This window comes from Sinohyriopsis cumingii, chromosome 3 (genome assembly GCF_028554795.1).
Source record: "Sinohyriopsis cumingii isolate HCF-2022 chromosome 3, ASM2855479v2, whole genome shotgun sequence".
Lineage (NCBI taxonomy): Eukaryota > Metazoa > Mollusca > Bivalvia > Unionida > Unionidae > Sinohyriopsis > Sinohyriopsis cumingii.
Genome location: NC_142963.1, coordinates 121,828,612 through 121,855,553, shown reverse-complemented (window position 1 = coordinate 121,855,553; position 26,942 = coordinate 121,828,612). Strand labels below are relative to the sequence as shown.

Below are 26,942 nucleotides of genomic sequence, written 5' to 3'. Positions count from 1 at the left end.
GAAGACATTAAACATCCAAAAGAGACAAAACGAACACCATGTTAGTTTACATTGGTGATCATGCTCATTTTGTACAACTTACAAATGTTTCTTCAGTGTTTTTTCAACATCAAGTTGCAAAAGACGGTAAAGTCAAACTTTGTCTAATCTCTGACATAAACAAAAAGCGATCAAACAAACCATGCTTTGCACGCGTGCCAGAGCTATAATCCTACAACACAACACCAGAAAAGCTGTGTCTTTTGGATATAAAGCATTATACCTTTTTACTTATTGAAAAATAGCAACTCATAAAAGAACACAGTGAACATAATTTATCACACAACGTTGCCCTTACTATACCCCACAGCATGTATTTTAAAACGATATTAAAATTGACAATATGTCTACATTAAATTTGGGTATCAAAGACGTTTCAAGTTCATTATGCCGGTTTCATTTAGCCAATTGACAATGGAATACCTCATTGGTCGTCAGCAACTACCATATTAGATGGCATTTATTGCTGCGTTATCCATTCGGATTATCATAGATGTTATCGCTAAATAATTCTAAAAGGTATATACGGCTTTTACTTGTTGTAACATTGTCTTTCATTCAATGTAGATTTCATAATCGTATTATAATGGTGCTAATTTAAATACAACAACAATAACAACAGTTAATATTGGCTGTCGACATCAATGTACTTCCTGAAATGTCGTTTATTTCTTTCTCTAGCTAGTATCGAAGTTTAGCATAAGCGATGAAATATTTTGACAATATGAAAATAACATTTGTAGTGATATTTTGAATTAATACCGCTGTTTATATTTGATGGGAAATTAGTATTAGCATTATCGGATTTTCAAATAATGAAATAGAATAACAAAAACAAATGATAACAAGAAGACCAAGAATGAAAACTTCAACAATGATAATGCTTTTCCAGAACCATCATCACCACAATTATTATTATTATTATCATTATTATTATTATTATTGCATGGCATGGCATGGAATGAGAACATCTAATAATTGTCAAAAAGATATTTAATAACAATTCATAAAGTTTGCCAGACTTATATTGAGTATCGAAGATATAAAGTTCATTTAAAAGAAAAGAAAAGAAAGAAATTGGGAAAGAAATTATATGACGTAAGAACAAACAATCACTTGTACATAAGTATACATGAGATTGGCACGGAATGTCATCCTCGTACTATTTCATACGTCTTAAAATATTCATAAAACAGAATTAATCCTGCGCTTACTTAAAATTCGTGTCTGTGTTTGTTAACAATGAATTTTATCAATTATCAAACTCGTTGACATTTAAAATTTGAATAAAATCTATTTTCTCCACAGAAAGTGGTTTTGGGAGACAAATGTTGTTCGTGGGGAGAACATAACTTAAACAAGGACACCTGATTCTTGCTGAACTTGCTAGTTTTCTGATTGCTGCATCTGTGATATTAAACGCAAGTATTTGAGCTCTACCACGTCACCAACGTTTCACTGTTATCCAATAAATAGTTGTTTACAACGTTTACTGCTTGGTTAACGAGTACTTCTGGACCTATGGCCTTGAATTCATGTTTAAATGCAGAGCAAAACTAAATTTGTATTAATATGAGCGACACTGAAGCTACAAGAACAGCTTGACAACGCTCACCCCACTCCCCGCCGAAAAAGAGCCTAAATAATTTTATATACACATGATTTGTTCAAAACCTTGTCTAGTGCCACAGAAACATATAAGGCTGTAAGACCTGACAAGATTCATTCAACAATGTTCACAAACAATCGAGTTTGGAATAAAGTTGGAAAGATGCTTTAGTGCCTGGTATGGACAAAATCAGCCCATCACTGTACTATTATTGTATCAGAGCAAAGAATGCAAAAATGAATACAGAAGGTTTCAAATGGTAAAATACAATGAACGATTTTACCACAAACATTACTGCCTAACATAAGATGGTAACTGTTGTAAGAGTGACAAGAAATAATGATTCAACCAAAATAGCTGAAAACAAACATTAAAAACAAAACGAATACAGTATACAATCTAATCATTGCTAAATTTAGTGAAAAAGTCAAAACTATAAAGGAAGTTACATTTGGAAGACTTATGTCACCAACGACATCATCCACACCAATGCAAATAATATCTTGACTGAAAACTGCCTTAATGATATGCATGTGGTACAATGTAGTATTGAAGGTCAAATGAATCACACACACTAATTCGAAAAGATTCCAGTTATCTGGAATAAAAGTTACCATAGAAACATATGCAGTTAAAACTGAAAATGGTAAACTGAAACTCCTGTATTAGGTAGTATAGTGTTACAACCCAAGTAAAAGAAAACAATGAATGATTCGAGACTGAGTTAAACACATTAACGCTCGGTTTTAAAGATTCATGCAATGGAGACGAGAATGAAAATTTGCAGAAAGAAGTGTAAGGTAAATAAAACTTACGATTAGATGCATATTTCTGTAATATTTTAGAATACCTCCAAGTCTACACAATCCGGATGGTAGTAAAGTACGTGTGTATAAAACCTATAAAATTTATGTCTTTAAAGATAAAGCAACATAAAAAATAGAGCTACTATTAAAGTACTAATAATACAATGGTTGTTGTAAACTATGAAATTTGAAATCACACCTCAGACAAGAGTTAGCAGTTTAAGATTCAATTAACTCTAACACGCATGCTGAAAACAAATTACATACAGTTGATTCTTTCGCAACAATGTACCGTTCAAAGATAAAAGATCAGACTCACGCACAATATTGGTCAACTTTTTATTGAAGCTGCAAGTGTTTTATCCAGCACTCACACTGGCTTTAATATGACATTATATATAGAAATCCAGCGTGCTGTTTACACATATATGACCTTAAAATGGAATATTAACCTTTTTGTCGAAGTGTAGTAAAATAAGTACATACTATCTATACGTGCCAAATGTTTATAAATTTGGAATAAAAGCTGAAGAAGGATACTTAATGTGACATACAAATATGAACAAAATATTGAGAGAAACGGTTTAATTGACTCAGTATTTTTTTAAAAGCATGGATTATGAAGAATCATTCTTTGTGAATACCACGATTTTGACTTTGGCGTTCCCCATTGTTCATTCTTTTGCGATTTAACGCAATACATCGTAAAATATTTCAATATAAGGTGTACCTCTGTAAACCAGTAATTTGCATCTTTTATGTATTGATTTAACATACCAACAGAACCATGATGGATTGCGTTTGACTGCTTTGATTGTCCAGGATATTTAGTTTCTTGCGTGTGTTCGGAATTAAAGTGCTTTGCACACATGCATTATATATATTTGCACCGCCGGTGCGCGCTATCTCTGAAAACAACGTACTTTGTAAACATGCATTCTTCAGGATTACACCTTTTGGTACAATGATTATCTCCAAATTACGTGAGGAAATATAAAAAACATTTTGCTGTTTTTATTTATGTCTGCGATAACGCCGATTTAAAAAAAGAAATGTTTATTATGAAGTAATTATATTCTCAATCTATATAATTATTAGACCAACCATATTAAAACGTATAAATGTATCAACATGGATCAAATTTGTTTTCAAATTGTGTTCGTTCTATATTTCAGCAACCGTCTATACAATCACTGGTTTAATGTATCCAATATTACTTTGATAAGGTTAGAAGAAACGTTTTACCAATATTTTAAATTGATTCCATATCACTGAAAAGTAGTATCCATAACTTATTTAATCGAAATTACAAGTTGCTTTCTGTTCTTAACCCATTCAATCAGATCTGGGTATGAGCTTCATCCAAGCGGCTGAAACATAACTATGCGTAGTGTTAAAAAGCAAGTCTTGGACTTTTGCTTTGGTCCTGTCTATTGGCATGTAAAATGAAAAATAACCGTTCAGTTACATTATTCAGTTTAACTCTGTCCCTTATCTATACAGATCTGGGTCTGTCGTAAAATATCATCAAAAATATATATTCAACATCTTTTCCTTCTTGATGTGTCTCATTATAAGTCGGATCGTTATATCTAATTGTGTTTTCACGGAACCACATTGTTGAATTGTTATTTTTCCTGCTGATGGCTTATTGTTTCATATATAGGTCAGTATCGTTAAAACTTCACACAAATACTGATCGTTGTGACTCCAAAATCGGAAATCATTTCGAAGATTTACGCAATCAATATATATAAATCATTTCCGTATGGTTCTGTTGACATTTTATCTATTCATGCTTCTAATCCATTTTCAATTTGGAAAACGTCACGAAAGAGGTTGTAATTTATTTTCTGATTTGGTTTGGTATTGGTATATCAAGTACTGAATTCATAATCAAGACAACACAGTGTGACTAACCTTGACTTTTCTGGATACATGTATATCATGAACACCTTTTTGTTGTTGACACATATATATTTTTATTGATACCCGTATATTACCGAAAGCTGTCTACTTCGTGGACCTGACTATTATTACGACACTTACAGCATTAAATATTTCCTTATTTTTTTAATTAGTACAATTTCAAACAGCACGAAGAAAGGCTTCTCTGAATGTTTACCCTCAAAGTACCTCCTCGCTTGACTTCACTTGCAAATATTCATTGATTATTTAAGTGTTGTCATATCTTTCTTTATGTCAGTATGTTAGTGCAAAATATGATACTGTGCTTGTGGTAGATTTAGTTTTAGTTTGTGTTGTCGTCTTCTGGCACTAGTGTGATATTTTAAAACTAGTATTTAATGCAAAAAATTGTCAATAAATTAATAAATATATATATATATATATATATATATATATATATATATATATATATATATATATATATATATATATATATATATATATATATACAAACGCTGTATCAATGATATACCACGAGCTTGCCCGGGTTTCCTTTTAATGAAAAATTTATACAACGAGTGGTATATCACTGATACAGCGTACATCCTATACATATGATTTATTTGTACCACATACAAGTTTTCACTTTATATGGGAGATAAAACTGACGCCCATACACAATGTACTTTAGAGGGTTGAACTCTTCACAATCCCTGACATGTAAATACTCTCAAACAAGAAGTTCTGTAGTGATTCATAACTTCCTGTTCACTTCATTCATATTAATTGCTATGTTTCTTTTAGCAATATTTTGTTTAATAAAGTGCATGCAAACATTGAATCTGCAGTGTTCGTTCTCATGAACAGCAACATGGTGGCCATTTGCATCCATAGCAACACTACCATTCGAGCTAGAAACGTCAGCATGATAAAGGAACAAGAGGTACGTAAACTATTTAACCCTAACTGCATTTCATTGATATAGTTTCTGTTCATATTTCGCTATTCCTGCTGAATGTCAGTGTCACTTTCAATAATTCTCCTACGTTTTCGCTGTGTGGGCCCTGTTTGAGAATTCGCCTGTTGAAAGAAGTTGATCAAGTTAGGGATCTCGTTCACGTTTTGCGGGAGTTTCATAACAAACCTGTTTTGTACGGTGATGTTTGAGCCGTAGAATGGGTTTCTGGTAATCTGATTCTGCTGAATATTACACGTTTGGGAACTTCATATAGTACAGTCTGTTGCTGTGCAGTTGGAAATTTCTTTGTTGTGGGGGTGGGGGTTGACATCATCATTACTTGGGTGGCAAGTGTTGCTCATGTAATTGAAGTACGTCGGTTGTTGTGTGTTACGAATGTTTGAGTAGCTGTTTATAGACTGTACATTTCGTGGCCTGCAATTTGCATGATATCAGTTGGTGGAATGTTTTTGTCTCTTAACTTTTGAATTAGGTACTTTAGGCTACAAGTGTTTATTAATTTCTTTCTTTCTTTCTGTAATATCTGCTTTTTCTTTCATTTTTTCATGATGCAACCAAGTTTGTAATTTCATCGACGTGTTTCCTAAATCATTTTGGGTTTGTCGCTGAGATTGGCATAGTGTTCGGCAAAATATAGAAAGGATCTGCACGTTGACAAAAGTCTGCCGGTCTTAGCTCAGCATACCGTTTGTAGATAGCACGTGGATCTCTCTCTTTGTTGCATTTTGTTCATACACCTTAGTATTAATATCCCTGATGTCCTTGACATTGTCTCCTGTTCTTGCTTTTGTCTGCCTTTCATTGAGTTCAAGATACTCGAGGCCATTCATATCTTTCTTTAGTGTAACATACCTCATTTCAGATTGTAATATTCAGTCATTCCCCTCAAGCCAAAACGCACAGTTGTTAAACCACAGTGTGTTAACAATGGCTTCAAGTGTTTCCATCCCCATTAGATTTTTGCAATATTAGGCATTTATTTCTTCGTCTGGGATCGGTTGACTCCGATTGGGTGGATGTATCTCGTGAAATGAAATGGGAGGACATAGCTTTTCAAATGAAATGTGTGTATTCAGGGCATAGCTCTTCAAATGAAATGGGTTTATTGGGGGCATTGGTCTGCAAATAAAATTGGTGTAATGATGACATATCTCTTCAAATGAAACGGGTGAACTGAGGACCTAGCTGTTCAAGTGAAACTGGCATATATGATTTCCAAAATGTTTGAATAAACGTGCACGCATTGTGTGTTCCTAAAGGGCAAAAGAGTTGCCTTTTGAAAAGACTTCGACTTGCATTAGAAGAGCATGCAATCACAACACTATTGATGGCACTGAACGTCGTTATCTTGCTATATTACGCATCGTTTAGTTTATGAAACTTTTAAATGGAATTTTGACCAAACTTTCTTTTAATAGTGAATTAAGCCTTACAGAAGATATAAGATGACAGTGCTGCGGAGATTGAAGAACAAATCAAATAAATTAATGAATTTCTAACCAGATTCCTAATCTCATTTAATTAAATATTATGCATGATGATTTCCTCCAAATCAGCAACAACAATGAGCACAAGTTATTAAGAATGAAAATCAGAAATCAACAGTTTGTGTTGTTAACATACTTTCTATGAATCCCCATCCGGTGACGAAACACGTATCTCCAACAGTGGGTGGTGAGGTCGGCGGGCAGATAATACCAACTAGGCTATTGATGGTGAAGGAGGAGTTTACTTTCACCAGAGCTATGTCATTGTCAGATGTGATAGAGTCATATCCAGAATGCACAATTATTTTCTCAAATTGGAGAATCTGTACGGAAGACTCGGACTTGGTTTTAAGATGTTTGCCGGCTGCCACAGACCAATCAGATGGCACTCTGTCTCTGTGAAATCAGACTATGTTGTTATTTATATATATATAACGTATTCCAAAACTTTCAATAAAAGTTGTTGCTATTTTTAAAATAAACTTTTTTTTCAGGAAAATTTACTATTTTAACATATAGCCCTTGAACATTTGCATTGCTATTTCTTCACTTTTTAACTCTGGCATCTTCCACAAACTCTGGCGGATAAGTATTGTGCTACGACTCTATGGTCTAAAAATATGCAACAGAAAGAAGCAAAAGGAACATCTTTAGTAACATTCAACAAATAATTTATTTCAGTAAAATACAAAGTGAAACTTCCAAAGACACTTACAATATTGTGAGTTAAATCCCAAATAATCTCAAAAGTTCTATAAAAGTCAAGAAGTATCGAATGTTTCGAATTCCAAATAAATTCCACCAATCTTGAATATCCTGATGTACCACACTGATATGATCCAGAATGTCTTGTAATGAAATCTCAGTAATACGAAAGTAGTGCTTTGGTCGAAATGTAAATGAGTGCTTTGCAATCCTAGTTAAAAGTTAAAATAATAAATTCCATTCAAATTATAACTGAACACAGCCATAAAGTTTCACCAAAGAATGGTATTAAAAGAGGAATGAAGACTTTGTTTACAGAATCCTTTATGTAATATTTTATTTGTCTTAAGAAACAATAGAACGTTCTAAGGGAAAGCCCCAGGTCTTGAACACAAATCAAAGTAAATATCTTAAAAGAACACGACAATTGCCAAACTGGAAAAAAAGTATACCCTCAGTTAGGGACAAATGTCAAGCATCAATATAATTTAACTTTACATAACAATTAACAAGCATGCTATTTTGTTTCTGTTCTTGATGGATATAACGGTACTTTTAACACATTATTAGTTTATATCATGATGAGCGTCAGTTAAAATAAGTAGCATAAAAGAGTGAAAGACAATAAGCTTTGTAAAATTTAACTAATATTTTTTTTCTCTCCCTAGAATACAAAGTGAAAATGAGAAAAAATAAAACAACTTATGGTATTGCAAATTAAATCCCAAAATAATCCAAGAATTACAAACACAAGTCCTAGTAATTTAAAGTCCTGAATATAACTCAGAAATCAAAAACTGAAGGCAATGACGTGTCTGATATAGCTTATAGGGTGCTGATATGTCAACAGTGTTTTGTTGAATAACAATAATATGATTCCAGGTTTGAATTCAGTATAAATTGCAGTGAATATCTTTATCCAAGAACTTTATCAGATCACTTTTGTATTTCCAGAGAAAATAATCACTCCAATCCAATAATGTGAAGAAAATATAATTAACTCCAAATGGTCACAAAATAATACAACTTGAAAGTGCTAGATGTTAAAGCACGAATGACCAAGTCCTCACAATTACAAGATTATATAGTTCTCTACTTGACCTCAGGCCACAATTAGCATTTTCTATATATAGACATTACCTGACGGAAAATAACCCACTAGATGATCTTGATCTTTACAAAAACAAAACCATAACCTGTAAAATTCACTTAGGAAAGTCCAAAAACTGACCCAAATGAACATATTTACTTCTTTTTTTAATAAATATTCTGATATTAAGCAGATACACATACATAATAATTTAGCTATGTATTAGTTGTTAACATAAAATGAAATAAAAATGTAAATCAGGTCAAGCATCAATTAACTCAGTTTTGAACATGGTCAAGTACAGCATACAATGTTACATTACAATAGCATGCAATGAATTTTTTTTTAAACAAACTAACAAACAAACTAAATTAAATATACATAAGAAGAGGCAATGGGATCTAAATGCTTTTCTCGAGGACAAACTGAGAAAGACGAACCCATGATCCTTCAATTAAGAGTCCAACGCTCTTGCAAGTGTGTTACCGCGGCTCCCGACAGACATAAAGTCATAAAATATTAATCTTAAAATCTCACATGTAACTGTTTTAAAGAGGAGTGTTTATTAGGCAGATTAGAATTTTATCGTTACTTCCATATAAATTGTGATGTATAATGTACAAAAAATATAAAATTATGAAACTAATAAGGAAAGCAGCATTATGTCAATAAAGTTAGATAGAACCTCGTGTTTCTGATATTCATGTTTAAAAGCAAGACACTATCAGACGCATTAATATGTAAATGGCAGGCCTTTAGAAATAACCAGCGTGCGTAGAGGATCGATTCTTCATATAAAATGCACAAATCTGAAACATGGTATGTAAAACTTCGAGACGCATTCTATTTCGTTCAGTTTATTTCCTGAGGGGATTAAAAAAATGCTCAGTAGTTCCCATTAGTCACGAATATGGGACATTACTAGATATGAAAAATATGTCCTAGATGTGCATAATCATTTTCAGTTGATGCACGAAATACGACAACAATTGCATGCACCATTTGTTGTTTTAATCGATTTACACACTGACCTTTGGCGAAACCTGCACGCCTTTTGATTTGTTTGGGAGATTCTTCTTAGTGTATAACATTCTTTCATTTAGATTATATCCAAACATGAATAAGAATAATTAGAAGAAAATGAAAAAAATAAGACAGTTATCTTACCCTTCAAAGCAATGTCCAGCTGTGAGAATCCATTGTGGATGAATGATAGTTCCTCCACAGGTGTGAATCTCGTGCAGACGAAGGGAAACCATCCATGGCCAACTGTGTGGAATTGCCTCCCTTCCACCGACAATCCGGAAGTTACTCTCGATAGGCCTTATGACAGGATCTCCGCATTTACCACTGTTACCTTGAATAACGATAGCTATTATTTTTCCTCAAAGAATTTCACAAAGCATTTAAGATTCGGAACTCACTGTAACTGCATATTTTCTGATAAACCCCAATCTCAGTTTCATTGCGCATTAAATGTTAAAATGCCATATATTTTTTAGAAGGAAGTTTTCATAATATAATAATTTTCCAGATACTTACATTTGCAAGTTAAAATAAATTTCCTCCGATTCAAGGTAAAGAACGAAAACAAAATTGTTAGAAACTGGTGTGTAGCAAATAGTATAAAAGACACGGTACCGGAAATCAGTATATAGCTGGATGATTAACGTAAAATGAAACAACCACCAAATTTCTAACAGTGATGGCAATCGTATTATAATTCGTCATATAGTTGCTCTATGGAAATGTATGACTATTAAAAATGAAAATCAGGTTTACAAAATTAACAAGAAGTGTTAGAACTCATTTTAACTCTATTGTTAAACGAGACAAATATTTAAAGAGGTGAAAATACATTGCACTCAAAATAACTATTTTACATACAAAATTACCAATTATTTGTGTCCTAATTGCATTTTATGATTTGCCAGTAATGACTCTGCAGATAAAAAATAGTGTGATATAAAAATACAAAACACAATTTGGCGGCCAATGGGGAACAAACTTGATGCAGTATAACGAATGAGTATTCAACAGATCAGAGTGTGGCAGAGTTGGAAAAATCAATATAAAGGCTTCTTTCAAATAAACTATTGTCCGAATGATTGCTACCTTTACCCGATGGGCAAGATTTAAACAAAACCAAAAGCAAAGCAAATAGAGACTTCATGTAACTTAATTTGTAATAACATTAAGATTCTTCTAAATCATGACTGCAGATACATTAACGGAATAACAAAAATTACTCGATTGATTATTGCACTCGAATATGGTTTTTGGATAGCCTGCATGTGCATGGGATTTGTTTTTACTGATAGTTTTATCGAAGTATCGTAGTAATCATATATAACCGTATGTTATGATCAAACGTTTCATGCATGCCGATTGTTTCCATCTTTTGCGCCTCGGACATTTAGTTTGTTTGAATTTGTACAACAGCAAACTTTACATACTGTTATAAAGGTTTCTCTAAAATGTATTATTAAGTGGTAATTGTTTTCGTCCATCCAAATGCATTACAGATACTAATTTCACACCTTTATCATAGTTATAAAATTAGTTAATAACATCTTTTCTGGTCAGCCCGTTTTAAACATCTTTATGATGTTTCGCCTCTTACGTGCTAATACAATCTTTTCTGGCCATTTTAAAATGTGACTTAAGTATTTTAGTAATGTATATCACCTAAGACAAAATTTTATTCAAAAGTTGTTTTTTATATTTATGGATGAAAGTGGTGGATGCAGACCCTTCAAATATGTCATTAGAAAATGTATATTTGTATCAAATTGTATGAGTGTTTGCTTTTGTGCAACATAATTATCTTCGTGTGCAAAAGTTCAAATGTCCAACTGCAATCGTCTCCGCCACACTGTTCCCTTAACACGCTGCTTAATGCAAAGAACTAAATAATAATTAGGTTTCACGAAAATAAAATGGCAATCGTTTTATTTTCACAGAAAAGATAAAATAGGCTTAAATATATACCAGTGTTCACGTTTGCTGATTAAAGAGCTTCGACTTTTTACGTGTGTTCTGTTGTCGATCTCATTTTAACACATAGACATGTTATCATTGGTTAACATCTATCGTGTTTTCAACCAGTATAAACGTTTTCTTTGATGTTCCGTATCTGAAAACACATTGTAACGAAGCGATCGATATTTAAATCATCATCACAAACGCCTTCACGTTTAGTAATTTTCAACCAACTGCGCTGGAGGTCAATATACTAGCATGACACATTCAACCACGTATAATCTTCTCGCTTTGTTGATAGTTGATTGCACACATTAACACTTCTACTTCTGGTACTGTGAATTACTCAGAAACAGTCCTTATTTTAATATTTCCAATTACTGCACTTTTTGGGGGATTCATTATAGTGTGGCCTGTTTTCTTAACAGGTATTCATGCATTTATTGAAGTCCTGCCTGTTTTCTTTCAGGTTTTCATGGATTCCTTCAAGTATTCCGCTTATGTTTCTCCTTTTTTTAAAAATAGTCTGTATTTTTAACTCTTACTCCTCGAACGCAGTTAAATTTGTCTCTTGTTTACATTTAGGACATATCTAAGTACCCATTATTTATAGGGACGATTTCCATTTTCAATGTAAGTTTCACTCAGACTTTAGAACTGATGCTTTCAACATAACTCTAAGATGAATTTAAGTGGATACGGTGTAGACCAGAGGTTCCCAAGCTGTGGTATGCGTACCACTGGTGGTCCATGAGCTCCATTCATTAAGTAGTCTGCCGAGACCCCAGCAATGTTGGAGTGGTCCTCGAAAACACGTTCGAGATCACGTTTTAGATCAATGTAACCATATATTTTCAATACAAACAAAAACGAGACAGATCAAGAATAAATGACACAGGAAAACGAGATTAACAAAATATCAATAGAGGATAAATTGACACAAGAAAATAAGAAAGATCCAAGTAGAGTTCAGCTTGGTAGACAACGTTGGAAAAGGTTAAAACAATATAAAAGATAAAAAGTAGATGCGTTTTAGCAGCGGCAGAAAAACAATTGTGTTGCATCACAAGTTGAAAAAAAATGAAGAACGTTTTGTAATTATCGTGGGAGTGATAGCCCACGTACTAGCATTCACAAGAAGCAATTATCTGTTTAAAGTTTTGCTGCTACTCGATCTGATGAATAATAAAAAACCAGCTTTGAAAAATGCACGGAAGACGTACAATGGACAACAGCATTTTATGTCCGAAAACAATAAAAACAGTTGACTACTTGGATGAAAGGCTGAGACAGCAACTATACTATTCGCTAAGCTAATGAATGCTTCGAATGGTGTTTTTACTCCGTGTGTATCTACTCATCCCGATATGTTTTAGAAAGACAAAAATGACCTACATCTAGTGATGTTTTAGCAACTTTTCAATGAGCAGGTAAAATATGAGTATGTTTTATTGTCCTTGTGATTGGTGTTTGAGTTTATGTTGATTATAAGTTTATTAAAAAAGATCCGCGCAAACAAATGAAAACACAGAATGATAACGCTGGTTAAAATATAACCATTTCTTTTGGTATTGAAAATATTTTCAAGTTCAATAACTGCAACATCTTCGTGTCATAAATTTCTAAAGATGCGATCAGGAGCGTCTAATGCACAAACATTGATACCAAAGCTATGTAATTTACAGTGTATGGCAAACAGTTTAGACTTCCAAATAATGATATATCAGCATACACTGTATCCGTTTTACTTCATTGCATTTGAAATTTACAAAAGGTTTCGAAGTTATAGAAGATGGTTATCAATAATTTCAGTGGGAAAGTATTTGTCATAAGTTCAGTACACAGGGACGGACCGACCACATAGGCGAACTAGGCGGTCGTCTAGGGCACCAGGCTTTAAGGGGCTAGCAATTAGACGGAAGTGGATGTTTTTGGAAGGAGGGGGCACCAAAGTCATACTTAACTTGAGGGGCCAAAGGTCTCGTCAGCTCCGACTATACAACAACTTGGGACTCCGGGTAACCGACTGGTCAAAAACGCTCGCCGTAACCGATCACTGCCATCTCATCTCTGTTCGCGTAGATTTAGGTCTCGGGCTCGGCTAATGTGAATATATGAGAAAGCTGCCAGTAGCTTACCTTGGGTTGGTGATTGCTACTAGGGTTTCCTGAGTTTTTCCGCCACCAGCTAAATTGGCTAGCATATATAGCCTATCTCGCGCTGAGAAACGGCGTTCAACTCAACAGCAACAACAGCTACAATAACTTTAGATTCAATAAATTAATCCGTTAACGGTAAATACTTACAAAGAAATCATGTTTAGTATTATCATATTACAAGATTATCAATTATCATCGATGGCCTAGTGGTTAGAACGTCTGCCTCGGATTTGGTAGGTCGTGGGTTCGTTCCCTGACCGAGTCATACCAAAGACTTACAAAAATGGTACTAACAGCTGTCTCGCTTTGTGCTCAGCATGAAGAGGTTAGTGTTAGGACTGGTCGGCCTGGTGTCATGATAATGTGACTGGGTGGGACATCATGCTACATCGCTGCGACATGATGGCCCAGTGCTAGGCATCACTATAAACTGCCACACTGCGGACATCGTAGCGATATGACTGAAAAATTGTTAAAGCTACGTTAAAAATCCAAATCACACACACACACACACACACACACACACACACACACAATTATCAGATACGATGGTTTTAACAACGGTTGTACTTGATTCACTACTAATGTAGTTCTCATACTGTTGAAAAAAGACCGAAAAATGTATCTATTCGAATTCATTCATCCAGCTACAAAAAGATCATGATTACTTTGAAGGATTTGTCGAGCACATATGATTCCCATGTGTATAATAGGATGCAAAAGGTTACATAAGTAACAAAATATTTATTTGACAAATAACAAAAACACATAACACATGTGTTTTTTCCCCATATATACTTTTAGCAATTTCTACGCGGAACACAATTGGTCCTTGATTGTTTGAAAATGGAATTGTGAAAATAAATTGCATGGTAATATAATAATTAGCTAAATAAACAAGATATAAACCCTCAGAGAAATTGAACATAAAATATAGATGCACACAAATCGTTTACTTTTTTGTTCAAATTTGCATGAAAATAGTTTAAACAAGTAAGTTAAATCAATACTTTTTAAAACGATGTTAGTTCAAATAAGCGGACAAAGTAATTTTGAGATTCTAGACAATTGTATTTTTGGCAATTATGACAGATGTCAGATAAATGACGCAGTTGGTCAAACCATTAAGAGAAAAAAGTGTATGATTACAAAACATAAAGAAGACAATTGGTAAATAAAACATCTTTAAAAATTACGTCAAAGTCAACAAAAAATTGATAATTTTGAAAAACGTAATAGGATGTTTACTATCCAAACAATGTTTCTGTAAATGTAATAACTGAATATATTACACTGCGTTGAAAAAGTATAATCAGAATCAGACCTTAAATTTGACTATATTTTTAAAATGCAAAGATATAAATGCAATATAAATAATTATAATCTGGTGTACGAAATACATAACAAGTAAAGGGTAATGAAACAGGAAGGAACAATTTGGCCTGAATGCGGAGTTTTTGTTTTAAATTTTCAAAAAGAACTGATACAAAAATCAAACCCCAAAAAAGTCGTTTTATCGAGGAAGATATTATGCATGTATGATTTCGATATATCTATAAAATAGTCCTATATAGAGACCGTAACAAATTAAAATACGAGTAGTTTGTATAGAATAAATTTCGTGGTTAAATTGAGGGCAACCTGAAGATGATACAGCGTTTACAACAGCGAGAGAAATGTCATCGTTTTTGACGCCCACAATTTTTTTTATATGATGTTTAAATTATGTATTGCAGCTGGTGATAAAAGGTTTGCGCTAGATTTGGCTGAAGTCAAACACATGAGCTTATTTAAATGCATCGTGCTCATCTGTCCAACATTTATGCAGCAAGACTTACAGAAGGAATAGTCATATTGGCCATGAGCCAAATAATTTTTTTCAGGGCATTACCAAAGCAGTGAAACGAACAATGCCTTGACGAAACAAATGTCTGGTCTGAAGTTTTCACCATATTTGGTAATACTTGTACAGGTATTCGGCTTATGTAGATACACTGCTTTGGTCATATTCTTTTCCTACTGAAGTGTATTTAGTACTATTTAGTACTTAGTATTTAGCACTATTGCTTGGTGTGCTCTACTTAATTTTAGATTTTGACTTGTGTCTTTCTTAGATTAGTAAATTGAGTTTTCATCATGACATGTTCTACGTGACTTTGTGTTTTATTTCTTGTGGTCTTCTAATTTTTAATTTCTAGGAACCACATAGAAGCTTGTTTATCCAGCAAACATATCCTGTCGTCATAACAACTTAATACAGCGTTACTTAACTTTATTTTATTTATCCTAATGTTTTATAAATCATGATGTCGCAATTCACCTCCTATAATTTGCTTCGAAAGATAATTATTGGAACATTTCAAATATTAAATTCGGTTTTATGCTATATTTCTTAATAATCTGCATATTTTATTTTATTTTGTCAATTCTCAAAGAGCATACATTACTGCGCAGAGCACGAAAATGGTGTATAGGAACACGGCTACATCGTTCATTTTTGACAGTCCTGGAACTGTCTTTTCAGCCGGAGGAACACAACAAATTGCCTTTTTTGTAATCATTTGCTTCATAAAATATCCTGCTCTGTCTCCACGTCTATACCTAATGTATTCGAGATTGATAGCCACGTGAATACATAATGAATCAAATACTGATAATCATATGGATACATAATGCATCAGATATTGATAATCATATGTGAATAAACAATTAATTAGCACTGAATAAATACTGAATTAGATATCGATAACCCTATATTATCGCATGGAATTACATCTTGTCGATGGAAGGCCGCAGATCAGCCGCTTGGATAACTATAATGATGTAGAAATCCTCCATAAATCTCTTTTCTTCATTTAATTTTCATGGTACTTAGAATAACACCAAGTCTATATCTTCGAGTATTATCCATGCAAATGATGGACATTTCCAGGCATTGTAAAACTTGTTTTCATGAGCGCATACGTTTGTCTGAGTTAACTTTTGAATCTGTTTGCCAAACTTACAGTCAGAAGTCTCAAAACATCTTTAAAAATCATTGTTTTCTTTTTGCCTCAGAGTGGTATTTAATTTTATGTAACATTCGAACCAGGGCTCTTGGTTGAACAACACGTCTGTATGTAGTTATGTCAGTTTCAAACATAACTCAATGTACAACTTAAAACTTCCTTTAATAAATGATTCTTTTCTTTGTCCATTAACATGAACACTAGTTAGGTAATAAGGGTTATTTCCTCTTTCTTCACTATTAATTTTCTCTGTAATGTTGATAAATCGCATTCTCGTGGCATTTTCTGGTCGTTTTAAATCTACCTCTAATATGCTACCAAAACTGTCATGATCTTTACAGGACATCGAGCTATGAAATGATGTGTCGGATCTAATTTGCATTTATTCACGCAGACATACTTAACTTCTTGAAATTTGTCACGCAACATTCATTAAGGTATATATCCGTAGGGAGTATTCATGTAGATCATGACATCTTTAAACCTGATTAACCTCCTTTATTATCATTGATTGTCTGAGGAAGTTTCTTTTTAATTGAGTTTCCGTGAACAAAACAATTCAGGACGCTATAAAATAATACAAATGTTTTGCTTACAAGGTTATTTGATTTTAGAAACAATTCGGTTTCTCCAGTCCGTCTGTTTGTTTCTACGAAGTCTTTGATTACAATATATCCAAACGAGGATAAGCCATTAGGTCTCGTGTTTCGCATAAGCCATTGTGGTGACTCCCCAATCTCCCATTTGCGTAAGAACGATTAATTTGAAGATCGTATCGGTATAAATCACAAAGGCCAGCAGGTTCGCAGCAATAGATAGTGAACGATTTATATGTTCGTGTGAAAAAATGTTTTTGAAGGGACGATTGATGCAATATGGAAATTTCATTTTGTATTTGTTATTGTTGAATAAGAGTACATTTAAGTACTGATTGATTGAGCACACACAATATGTTAAATTCGAATGGAATATCACGCATCTTAAAGGAAACCATCACTCTGGCCAAATATAATTTTTAACAGCTATAGCTCATTATGGTGCCTTCTTGTAACAAAACGTGACTAACGGGATTATATTCTGAGGATCCGATTTAATCAGCGAGTGATCGTGTGCATGACAACATTATTTTAATCATTGATTGGATATGGCAAAATAAAATAAATATTGCATAGTTATTGCAAGAGACTATATACTCAAGATGTTACAAAATAGGCTTCTTTAAAACAAATATTTTACGGCATCCATAATGCATTTTAACGAGAGCATGTTGGCCAAGACGTTTGTCCTGAAGTACATCCTTTGGCAAATACTTGGTACTGGAAAGCGCAATGTGGCCCACAACTAGTTTATAGATGACGTTTCTAAATAAAATTAGAGCTCTAATATAGTCATGAACAAGAACGTATTTCTACCACTTCAATACACTTCCATAAATAAATCAAGTAACATTTGTAAAAATAAGTTTGAATGACAAGGTTGTGAAACCCGTGTACATTATTCATCCAGCCTAATCAATGGTTCTGTACATGATTTCTTTGTTGCGGTGCATATCGATAAGTAAACGGACCATTGGCAGAAAGGTGAGGGGTTGGGTTGTTGCTAAGGTAGGTCGGCGGGTAGACAGGTAGGAAGAAAGATAAATGAAGAGATAGATAAACATGAAACATACATACCACACACGTGTTCGTCAGATCCATCAGTACATTCTGAAATTCCGTTACACAATGTTTCGATTGCAACACAACTTTTGTCACTGCATCTGAAGTTTGTTGATGCGCAGTAGGCTGAAAAGGAGGACACATATAATAAAAGGCATATATTATTAGTTAAAATTTATTATACGAATAGTTTTACGTGTTACAACCTGTACTTTGGACGTGATGGTTCTATGTTTTTCAACAATATACTCCCATCCATACTGTTGTTTAATAATATCACCAGTTTAAGTTCGATTTGAAGGTAATTGCGATCGATTCATTGATTAATTTGTTAGTGTTTAATGGTACATAAATGTATTTTTAAAATGATGCAGAAGCAGTTAATGCAAAGTGCCTCGTACAGTGACATACAGCGGCCATGAACACAAGCTGATACAGGCAAGAACAAAAAGCGCAACCCACTAATCGTGAGTCGGAAACGACAACATCTAAGTCACGGTGTCTCCGTACAATGTTATTTTGATCTCAAAATAGTAATTTTAAAACAAAAATACATCTCGCTTCATTGAAAATGGGATCCGTGTACTTTAAAGTACATTTATAAGCACAGTAATAAATTATTTTTTTTAAAGCATTGCATTTGTGCAAGTTATGAAATTCACAGTTATTGACCGAAATATTACATGCATTCTTATTATTGTAACCTATAGTCATTCTACCAGTAATACACACGGCCAGAGGACTTTTAAATGTCAAAGGTCTCATGTCAAATTGCTTTAAAACTTAGACATCCAGAACCTGGACTTAACCACACACACACATGCACACATGTACCTACGTAAAGGATCGTGGATATCATATGTTAAATTGAATCCAGCAGCACCCACGTCACCATCGGACAAAAAGTTCAGGTACATTGCGTTTCCTGTTGAGGTGATGATATCTGGGAATACAAGACCACAGAGCGTGGCAATAACCCCAGCACTGGAACTATTTCCGTCGTAAACGGACAGGTGGTCATAGATGCATCCTTTCATGCGTTCCACGCGAAAATCCTATAATGAAAGTGCTAGCTTCATATTGAAATCTAGACAATAAAAAGCTACATTAACTTCAGCCCTATTTTCTTTACCTTTAAAAAACGTGCAATTATTATTATGTCATGGCATGGTACAACTGTACAATCGTGACTATGAAGAAACTACGATAGAAATCACTAACACAATACCATGGTCAGTCAGACAAATCTGCAAAGATTCGGCATTTGAAGATTTGTTAGACCCTATGGTATATGAATGCAATACAAAAGCATATTACTTGTAAAGGATGTCGATAATTAAATGGTGTTACAACAGATTATATTAATGCAGATTACACATGTAAAGACCACGATTACACATATCTACATACTGTTTTATTAAGATAGCAATCATGGAATCAAGAAAACTACGATATATAAAGTTGTTTTTTTTGGATCTTAGAGAGAAAGAGAGAGAGAGAGAGAGAGACAGAGAGAGAGAGCTTTTCAACTTTAAAAATACATTAACGTACGCACATTCACGCAAGTATCGGAAGATTTAAATATTTCTTGGCTTCTGTTAAAAGTTTTAAAAGATTGCAAACAGGATTAATTTTTGCCAGATCGATTTGCAATAGATATTTAATTCAATTTTCGTCAATAATGGTCGCAAAGCGTGTGCAGCAAATTTTTGCCAAATTGATTTGCAAGAGCTATATATATATATATATTTAATTAAATTTTACTCATTAATGGCCGCAAAGGATGTGTACCAAATTTATCTAATTTTTCAGTAATACTGTACACTTTGGAACGCCAAAGTTATAATCCTACTTCCACGAAACACCTTTTATTACATCGCTTTGTAATGGCGTTCATTGATATCATTTTGGCAAGAAGACATCAAGTTTCACTATCATCGTTTGAGTAAGTTCATCATGGTGTCGTCGCTATGCTCATCTCATAAGAATCCAATATCATGATTACGAACAGAGGCTAAATGGATTCCTGCTAATTAATCATGAAAATTATTTGCCTGTTTATTCGAAATATATTTTGAAAATGCCCCCAAAGACGTCCTTGACTTTTATAGTTCATTATGAACAACTTGCCATTCAGTTAAGTCAGATAGGTTTTAATGATAATGGTTATCCGATAAATGATAGTGACAATCGTTTCCAAGTAAGTAATTTCCGATAAATTTACTTAAGATTTTATACTTCATATTTTACAGTAATCATAACGTCAGACAGATTGAAAATTGATGACACTCTGCATAGATGGATGTTGTGAAACGAAGACCGTTCATGCACAATGTGTAATAAGGTTTGTTTATTCTAAGCAAAACAGTGAAATAAATAATTAGATTCAACCATATCATCCTCACAAAGACACCCAAGGGGAAAACAACGTGTTTGGCAAATAAAACATAATAACTGTAATGTAAATATTCTTGTGACTCTGCATGTAATTGTAATGGTAAAAGTAAATGTAACTGTAAATGTGTTACAAGAGGCTTGAAGTAGTTGCAATATGCTTAAGTTTAGCGGTATCGAGTTTGGATATCATTTCAGTTTTAAGAAAACAAGAGAACATACTTGTTTTTTGCGAGGTAATTGAATTTTAGGAGTATGATTCGCAGTCTACAAAGTTTAATTCCAGTGCAGATCTTAGCCATATTTGCAAGCTGAAGTGGGTAATATTCTGCAAGGCATAAAGGATAAGACTCGTATTTGATTCATATTGATTGCAAGACTGGCATCACAGTTAGGTTTGCTAGGTTTGTACTGATGGCATGACTGGCATCACAGTTAATTTAGCAGGATTTGTCTTGACGGTATGACTGGCATCACAATTATGTTTGCAAGATTTGTATTTATAGTGTGACTGGCATCACAGTTAGGTTTGCAAGAATTGTATTGTTGGTATGACTGGCATCACAGTTAATTTAGCAGCATTCGTATTGATGGTATGACTGGCATCACAGTTAGGTTTGCAAGATGTGTATTGATGGTATGACTGAAATCAGTTAGGTTTGCAAAATTTGCATTGATAGTATGACTGGAATCGCAGTTAGGTTTGCAAAATTTGCATTGATGGTATGACTAGAATCACAGTTAGGTTTGCAAGAATTATATTGATGGTATGACTTGCATCACATACAGGGTTTCAATGTTTGTATTGTTGGTATGACTGGCATCACAGTTAGGTTTGCAAGAATTATATTGATGGTATGACTAGAATCACAGTTAGGTTTGCATGATTCGTATTGATGGCATAACTGACATCACAGTTAGGTTTGCAAGATTTATATTGATGGTATGACTTGCATCACATACAGGGTTTCAATGTTTGTATTGTTGGTATGACTGGCATCACAGTTAGGTTTGCAAGAATTATATTGATGGTATGACTAGAATCACAGTTAGGTTTGCATGATTCGTATTGATGGCATAACTGACATCACAGTTAGGTTTGCAAGATTTATATTGATGGTATGACTTGCATCACATACAGGGTTTCAATGTTTGTATTGTTGGTATGACTGGCATCACAGTTAGTTTTGCAAGATTTGTATTGACGGTATGGCTGAAAATACAGTTAGATTTGCTAATTGATGGTATGACTGGCATCACAGTATGGTTTGCAACATTCGTATTGATGGCATGACTAGAATTAAAGTTAGGTTTGCAATATTTGTATCGATATAAGCGGTACATTAAGGTAGAATAGTGTCGCAGTTTTAATCGGTGTCTTGCAGTAACCTACCCACAGTTACTGGCAAAAATGGCCGATTTATACAGGAATTTTTGCGAAATTAATTTTCTTGCTCCAAATAATTTCATTACAGTTTTGTGAAGATTTTCAGTTATCATTTTTAATATTTTAGTCAGGAAACTGGTAGGATATACATATTCCACCATGTTGAATTCGACGTCAGTAGCTGAATTTTATTTCTTTGATTTAAAAGTAACTGACTCCAGGTCTGAGAGAGATAGAGAGGTAAAATAAGAAGGACTTACCAGGAATGACAATGTGATCACTTTGCCATATGGAGCCTGAAGTAGCCAACTGCAGTTGTATCCTGGTGGATAATCGTTTATCCCATCAAAGTACGGGGAACTGATGACCCCATGAGAAGAATTCAACACCAAAGGATGGTCTGTACAAGCTTCAAGTGTAATGGACTGCTTGGATGGTTCTGTAGATGATTACAATTGTTATTCGGGTGAAACCACGTAAAGTTAGACTTGATTGATATATAAACACACACACACACACACACACACATTACAATCTATCAACCGTACCACCATGCGGGATCAACCAAACTAATGTCAATTTTGAAAGCCATAGAGAAACTAGCACGAGATGAATTATTTTTTTTTACATGAAAAAAGCCTGTCAGGCAGGTTTTTACATTAACGCACAAGCTGGGAGAACTCTTTTTTGCTGTTTTATTTCTGGTATCCGGTAGGTACATGTAAGGCTTATGCGAAGTTATGCGTACATTGTGGATATGTTAGATTTATGCGATGTTATGAATATGTTGTGAATATGTAATCACCACTTACTAACATTTGAAGGACACAGTCATACAATTTGGTGATAACATAATTGCCTTTCATTAAAGTCAAATTGAATGGATAAGTGCAAGTACAGATAAGTCTAACTATGGTACATAGCAACGAACATTTTGCACGTTCTGTATGATTTATGAATTTTTTTGAAATCCAAAGAATGTATTATAATTACCAAATACCATGCGAAATCAACCCTAAATTCATCAGCATCCTAACAAGATGCTAGTTGATATTGTGATGCTGAAACGCACACGATGGAAGAGCATGGACTTTAATTACAAATAATAATCATAATTACAATAATAATAATAATAATAATAATAATAATAATAAAAAACATTTGAGACAACGCGACAAAATCCAATAGTGAAGGAATAAGCAAACGCCAGAAACTGGCAGGAATATTGGCATGAATATTGATGTTGAGTAAAATGTTTGGGAAGTCTATTAATTGAATATCACAAGTCTGTCTTAGTATATAAAGATGTACCTAGCATGCTTGAATACGTATCTAACCTCTTTGCCAGTATTGCAAGCATTCATGGACGCCTAAATACCTATCTAACCTCATACCCCATCTTCTGGCATTCATGGACGATTAATTACCTATCTAACATCATAGCCTCTACTACTGGCATTCATGGACGCCTAAATATCTATCTAACCTCATAGCCCCTACTTCTGGCATTCATGGACGCCTAAATACCTATCTAACCTCATAGCCCCTACTTCTGGCATTCATGGACGTCTAAATACCTATCTAACCTCATACCCCATCTTCTGGCATTCATGGACGATTAATTACCTATCTAACATCATAGCCTCTACTTCTGGCATTCATGGACGCCTAAATATCTATCTAACCTCATAGCCCCTACTTCTGGCATTCATGGACGCCTAAATACCTATCTAACCTCATAGTCCCTACTTCTGGCATTCATGGACGTCTAAATACCTATCTAACCTCATACCCCATCTTCTGGCATTCATGGACGCCTAAATATCTATCTAACCTCATAGCCCCTACTTCTGGCATTCATGGACGCCTAAATATCTATCTAACCTCATAGCCCCTACTTCTGGCATTCATGGACGCCTAAATACCTATCTAACCTCATACCCCATCTTCTGGCATTCATGGACGCCTAAATACCTATCTAACCTCATAGCCCCTACTTCTGGCATTCATGGACGCCTAAATACCTATCTAACCTCATACCCCATCTTCTGGCATTCATGGACGATTAATTACCTATCTAACATCATAGCCTCTACTTCTGGCATTCATGGACGCCTAAATATCTATCTAACCTCATAGCCCCTACTTCTGGCATTCATGGACGCCTAAATACCTATCTAACCTCATAGCCCCTACTTCTGGCATTCATGGACGTCTAAATACCTATCTAACCTCATACCCCATCTTCTGGCATTCATGGACGCCTAAATATCTATCTAACCTCATAGCCCCTACTTCTGGCATTCATGGACGCCTAAATATCTATCTAACCTCATAGCCCCTACTTCTGGCATTCATGGACGCCTAAATATCTATCTAACCTCATAGCCCCTACTTCTGGCATTCATGGACGCCTAAATATCTATCTAACCTCATAGCCCCTACTTCTGGCATTCATGGACGCCTAAATACCTATCTAACCTCATAGCCCCTACTTCTGGCATTCATGGACGTCTAAATACCTATCTAACCTCATACCCCATCTTCTGGCATTCATGGACGCCTAAATATCTATCTAACCTCATAGCCCCTACTTCTGGCATTCATGGACGCCTAAATATCTATCTAACCTCATAGCCCCTACTTCTGGCATTCATGGACGCCTAAATACCTATCTAACCTCATAGTCCCTACTTCTGGCATTCATGGACGTCTAAATACCTATCTAACCTCATACCCCATCTTCTGGCATTCATGGACGCCTAAATATCTATCTAACCTCATAGCCCCTACTTCTGGCATTCATGGACGCCTAAATATCTATCTAACCTCATAGCCCCTACTTCTGGCATTCATGGACGCCTAAATACCTATCTAACCTCATAGTCCCTACTTCTGGCATTCATGGACGTCTAAATACCTATCTAACCTCATACCCCATCTTCTGGCATTCATGGACGATTAATTACCTATCTAACATCATAGCCTCTACTTCTGGCATTCATGGACGCCTAAATATCTATCTAACCTCATAGCCCCTACTTCTGGCATTCATGGACGCCTAAATACCTATCTAAACTCATAGTCCCTACTTCTGGCATTCATGGACGCCTAAATACCTATCTAACCTCATAGCCCCTACTTCTGGCATTCATGGACGCCTTATTACATACCTAATCTCATAGCCCCTACTTCCCGCATTCGTGGACGCCTTAATACCTATCTAACCTCATAGCCCCTTTTTCTGGTATTCATGGACGCCTTAATACATATCTAACCTATTCACCTATTCACCCAGCGTGTAGCATTCAAGGTCTCTCTTTACGCTCCATCACTGAAAGCCTTCTCTCTAACACTAAAATTCGTACAATTATAGCTATAGTTTCCTTCTTCGGGAAAATTCCTTCCTATCTCAGACATTCAGCTTATTTGTATTGGTTTAAGCATTACAGTTAACAGGAATTGTATTGAAACTGCAAAATGAAGGCTTTGTACATAAATAAGTGTAATTCCAGTAGCTATATGTGGCTATTAGAGAAAAATGGGCGATTAACATAAGCCATATGTTACATTAGGCGAGGATGCGGGAGGTCGTGGGTTCGATTCCCGGCCGAGTCATACTAAAGACTTACAAAATGGTACTAACAGCTGCCTCGCTTGGCACTCAGCATTAAGAGGTTAGTGTTAGGACTGGTCGGCCTGGTGTCAGGATAATGTAACTGGGTGGGACATCATGCTACATGTCTGCGGCATGATGCCCCAGTGCTAGACATCACTATAAACCGCCACACTGCTGACATCGTAGCGATATGACTGAAAAATTGTTAAAGCTACGTTAAAAGTCCAGATCGCAAACACAAACACAAACATTAGGCGATACTTGTGAACAAGGGGAAATCCTAAGTTAAACTGGTTATTATGTATAACTTGGGAATGGTAATATAGGGACAAAAGCGTTAAAGGGAAAATATAATATGTAAATAGTTAAGGAGAAATGGGTTGACAGTTTATAGCAACCGGGTAAATGTATGTTAAAATGGTTAAGGAGAATGTATCTATAGCTTACAGTAAAAATGGAAAATGTAACGTTAAAATAGTTAAGGAAAAGAGGATCCAACAGATCAATGTACAATCCAGCACCTGCTATTTTATTACTATCGATAAAAGCCCCACCTGCACAATCCAGCACCCGCTTTTTGATTACAATCAAAACGTACTTACCTAAAATACTGCCAAAAGGGAAGGACGTGCTGATAGACACAGTGTGACACAAAGAAATATACTCTCACGCACAAGGGTAGGACACGTTTATAGTCACACGAATATACCCTTGCTTATAAACATGCAATCAAACACAAGTTAAGGAAGCGTTTATAGTAACTACTATTCTCTTACAATACAAAAAATGTAATCACACAAAAGAGAGAACGGGTACAAAGAGTTTTAAGTTTTAGCTGTCTGCAACATAGGCCTACACAAACATACATGTACAAAAACATAAAACTAAAATTTTTGGCAAATAGGATTAGCAATCCTACTTTCTTGGGATTTGTTAACATAAGTGGCAATGCTTCGCTGGTCTCCTTTAACAACTTCGTCGCACGGTGGGACCGTAGATGGTATTTCTTCAAATACCCTAGCTTCTCCACATAAATTTCCATATCGATGTCTATGATCCTGTTAATGGTCTACGATGCCTTCACATACATTATTTAATCTGGGTTGAAGAGT

General features: G+C 34.7%; 1 protein-coding gene across 1 annotated transcript in view; it reads right to left on the bottom strand.

Annotated features, from left to right (window-relative positions):
* LOC149803743 (bone morphogenetic protein 1-like) overlaps window positions 1-26,942 on the bottom strand; it is a 123,037-nt gene that overhangs the window by 14,052 nt on the left and 82,043 nt on the right. Inside the window, exons 12-16 of the mRNA XM_089953987.1 lie at window positions 22,472-22,650; window positions 19,269-19,485; window positions 18,446-18,556; window positions 9,791-9,980; window positions 6,965-7,224 (exon numbers count right to left, since the gene is read on the bottom strand). Coding sequence (XP_089810113.1) covers window positions 6,965-7,224; window positions 9,791-9,980; window positions 18,446-18,556; window positions 19,269-19,485; window positions 22,472-22,650 — 957 coding nt within the window. The remainder of the gene's footprint in view (window positions 1-6,964; window positions 7,225-9,790; window positions 9,981-18,445; window positions 18,557-19,268; window positions 19,486-22,471; window positions 22,651-26,942) is intronic.